Source organism: Macadamia integrifolia, unplaced genomic scaffold (genome assembly GCF_013358625.1).
Source record: "Macadamia integrifolia cultivar HAES 741 unplaced genomic scaffold, SCU_Mint_v3 scaffold1380, whole genome shotgun sequence".
Taxonomy (NCBI): domain Eukaryota; kingdom Viridiplantae; phylum Streptophyta; class Magnoliopsida; order Proteales; family Proteaceae; genus Macadamia; species Macadamia integrifolia.
Window position 1 is genome coordinate 30,936 of NW_024868183.1, and position 2,528 is coordinate 33,463.

Here is a 2,528-nt window from a genome sequence, read left to right on the forward strand (position 1 = left end):
GAAGGTGGATATGAATATGGATCAGACCCAGCTGAATCCGATTTCTCTTCCTCTGAGAAGGAAACGCAGGCTTCTGAGGAAGAAAATATGAATAAGGCTGCTGGTCCGATCATGGTAGGTGTGCCAGAAAATACGGGGAGTGAGAAGGTACAACGTAAATTACGTCCTCGCAAGAATAGAGTGTCGTATATCGCTGCTCGTGGAGGAAGAACCCAAGTCAGAGGTGGCAAAAGTGGGAGAACTCAAAACTGGGGCGAGGAGGTTCATGTGGTCTCTAGCATGGTGTCATCTCAGTACTTAGGAGGCAAGATGATTATTCAACACCAAGAGATTGCGGAACTGGATAATGCCATATGCCGGGCAGAGGAAGAAAGTAGAAAAGGGAAGACAATCGTAGTGACAGGGCAGGCGACAAGGTCTGACCGTGAGACTGTGCTCCATAAGTGATTTTATGAAGATCCTGTTTTGGAATATCAGAGGGATGCGAAAGGCGTTTGGTAAACGTGCCTTGAGGGACATTATAATTAAGAAGGACCCAGACCTTCTGTGTATTGCAGAGCCGATGATCTCTGTGAGTGATTTCCCGAATCTATTTTTTAATAAATTGGGATTTCATAGCGATTTTATCTTTAATCATAGAGCAGATAGAGTCTCTAACCTGTGGATTCTTTGGAAGCGCAATCTGAGAATGCCCGTGGTTGTCTCTAATTCAGAGCAACATATAACTGCCTCTATGTCTTGGAGGGCTCATCAAATTCAGGTGACATTTGTGCATGCCAGTTGCTTCAGAGTAGAGAGAAGAATTTTATGGACGCTTTTGGCGGCTGATTCCCCTTTGGTTCCTACCCCGTGGGCGATGATGGGTGATTTCAACGCCACTCTTCACTCTCATGAAAAGCGAGGCCCAGGAAACTTTAGTCTAGGCTCTGCAGCGGAGTTTGGAGCCATGGTAGATGCTTGCTCCATGTCTCAGGTTCCCTCGATTGGCAAAAAATTCACTTGGACAAACAATCGATGCAGTGGAAATGTTTGTTCGGTTCTGGACAGAAGTTTCTGTAATGAAGAATGGCTTGACAGTTTTCAGAATTGTTCTCAATATGTTCTTCAACGTGTTGGTTCTGATCATGCCCCATTGCTTCTTATGTCTGATTATAGTCAGAGGCCTCAGAATTGCCCATTTAGATTTCACCGATTCTGGATGGATCATGACGATTTTGATAGAGTGGTGGCAGATTCTTGGTCGGAATGGATTTCGGGAGCACCTATCTATGTCCTTGTCAATAAGCTTAAAAATCTTAAGGGTGTGATCAGAGAATGGGCAAGGTCTGTTTTTCCTCACCTGGATAGGGCGCTGGAAGAGGCAAAGAGGGATTTCGCTCAGATTCAGGAGCAGATTGATATACAAGGTATGGATGATCAGTTATTTTCCTTGGAGGCTGAGGCTAAGACTACACTGATTAAGGTCATGGAGAATCATGAAAAAATGTGGGCTGAAAAAGCAAGGATTAGATGGCTGAAATTTCGTGATAGAAATTCCAAATTCTTCCACCTTTCTACAAAAATGAGGAGGAATAAGAATACGATTAGATCACTTAAGAAGCAGGATGGCTCTATGTTTGATGATCCCATCCAAATAGGGAACTACATAGTTGATTTCTATGAGAATTTTCACAAAGTTACCCCGACGGTTCAGCATGAGGAATTACTGGATAACATTCCCTTGATCTTGAACCAAGCTGATCAGTACCACTTGGATGCCCTTCCTGGTGATGCTGAGATTAAAAGGGCTGTGTGGGAGCTTGATCCAGATAGCTCGCCTGGTCCTGACGGCTTCCCTGAGGCTTTTTTCAGAAGATGCTGGCACATTGTGGAAAAAGAAGTGAGCAATGCAGTCAGATTCTTTTTCAGCTCGAGCTACATGCCGCAGGGTGTGAATAATAATTTCCTTGTGTTGATACCAAAGGTAGATGGGGCTGATAACCTAGGTAACTTCCGGCCACTATGCATGGGCAATTTCTTCTGCAAAATTATTACAAAGGTGATGGCATTGAGGCTGGAGCCTCTGCTTCCCAGATTAATATCTGATGAGCAAAGAGCTTTTCAAAAAGGAAAGATTATCCATGATAATATTACTGTTGCTTCAGAGCTTGCAAACTTGATGTTCTCATCCACCAGAGGAGGGGGTATTGGCATAAAAATCGATATCAGGAAAGCCTATGATACAATTGACTGGAAGTTTATCTTTCAGGTTATGCATAGATTTGGTTTCTCTGAGCGATGGACAGGCTGACTCAACCAAATTCTAATATCTTCTAAGATTTCAATTCTAGTTAATGGAGGTCCGCAAGGCTTTTTTAATGTGGAACGAGGCCTGAGACAAGGTGATCCGATTTCGCCGATGTTGTTTATCATTGCAGAAGAAGTTCTATCTCGGGGATTGAAGGGGTTAATCCAGTCGAACCAAATAAAGCCAATCCAGGGCCCAAGAGGCGCTGAAACCCCAGGGCACATCTTGTTCGCGGATGACA

General features: G+C 43.9%; 1 protein-coding gene across 1 annotated transcript; it reads left to right on the forward strand.

Moving 5' to 3' along the window:
* The first annotated feature begins 481 nt into the window (after positions 1 to 481).
* LOC122063606 lies at positions 482 to 2,290 on the forward strand. Its single transcript, XM_042627308.1, has one exon. It carries the CDS (start codon positions 482 to 484, stop codon positions 2,288 to 2,290), a length of 1,809 nt encoding a protein of 602 aa, XP_042483242.1.
* The last annotated feature ends 238 nt before the right edge of the window (positions 2,291 to 2,528 follow it).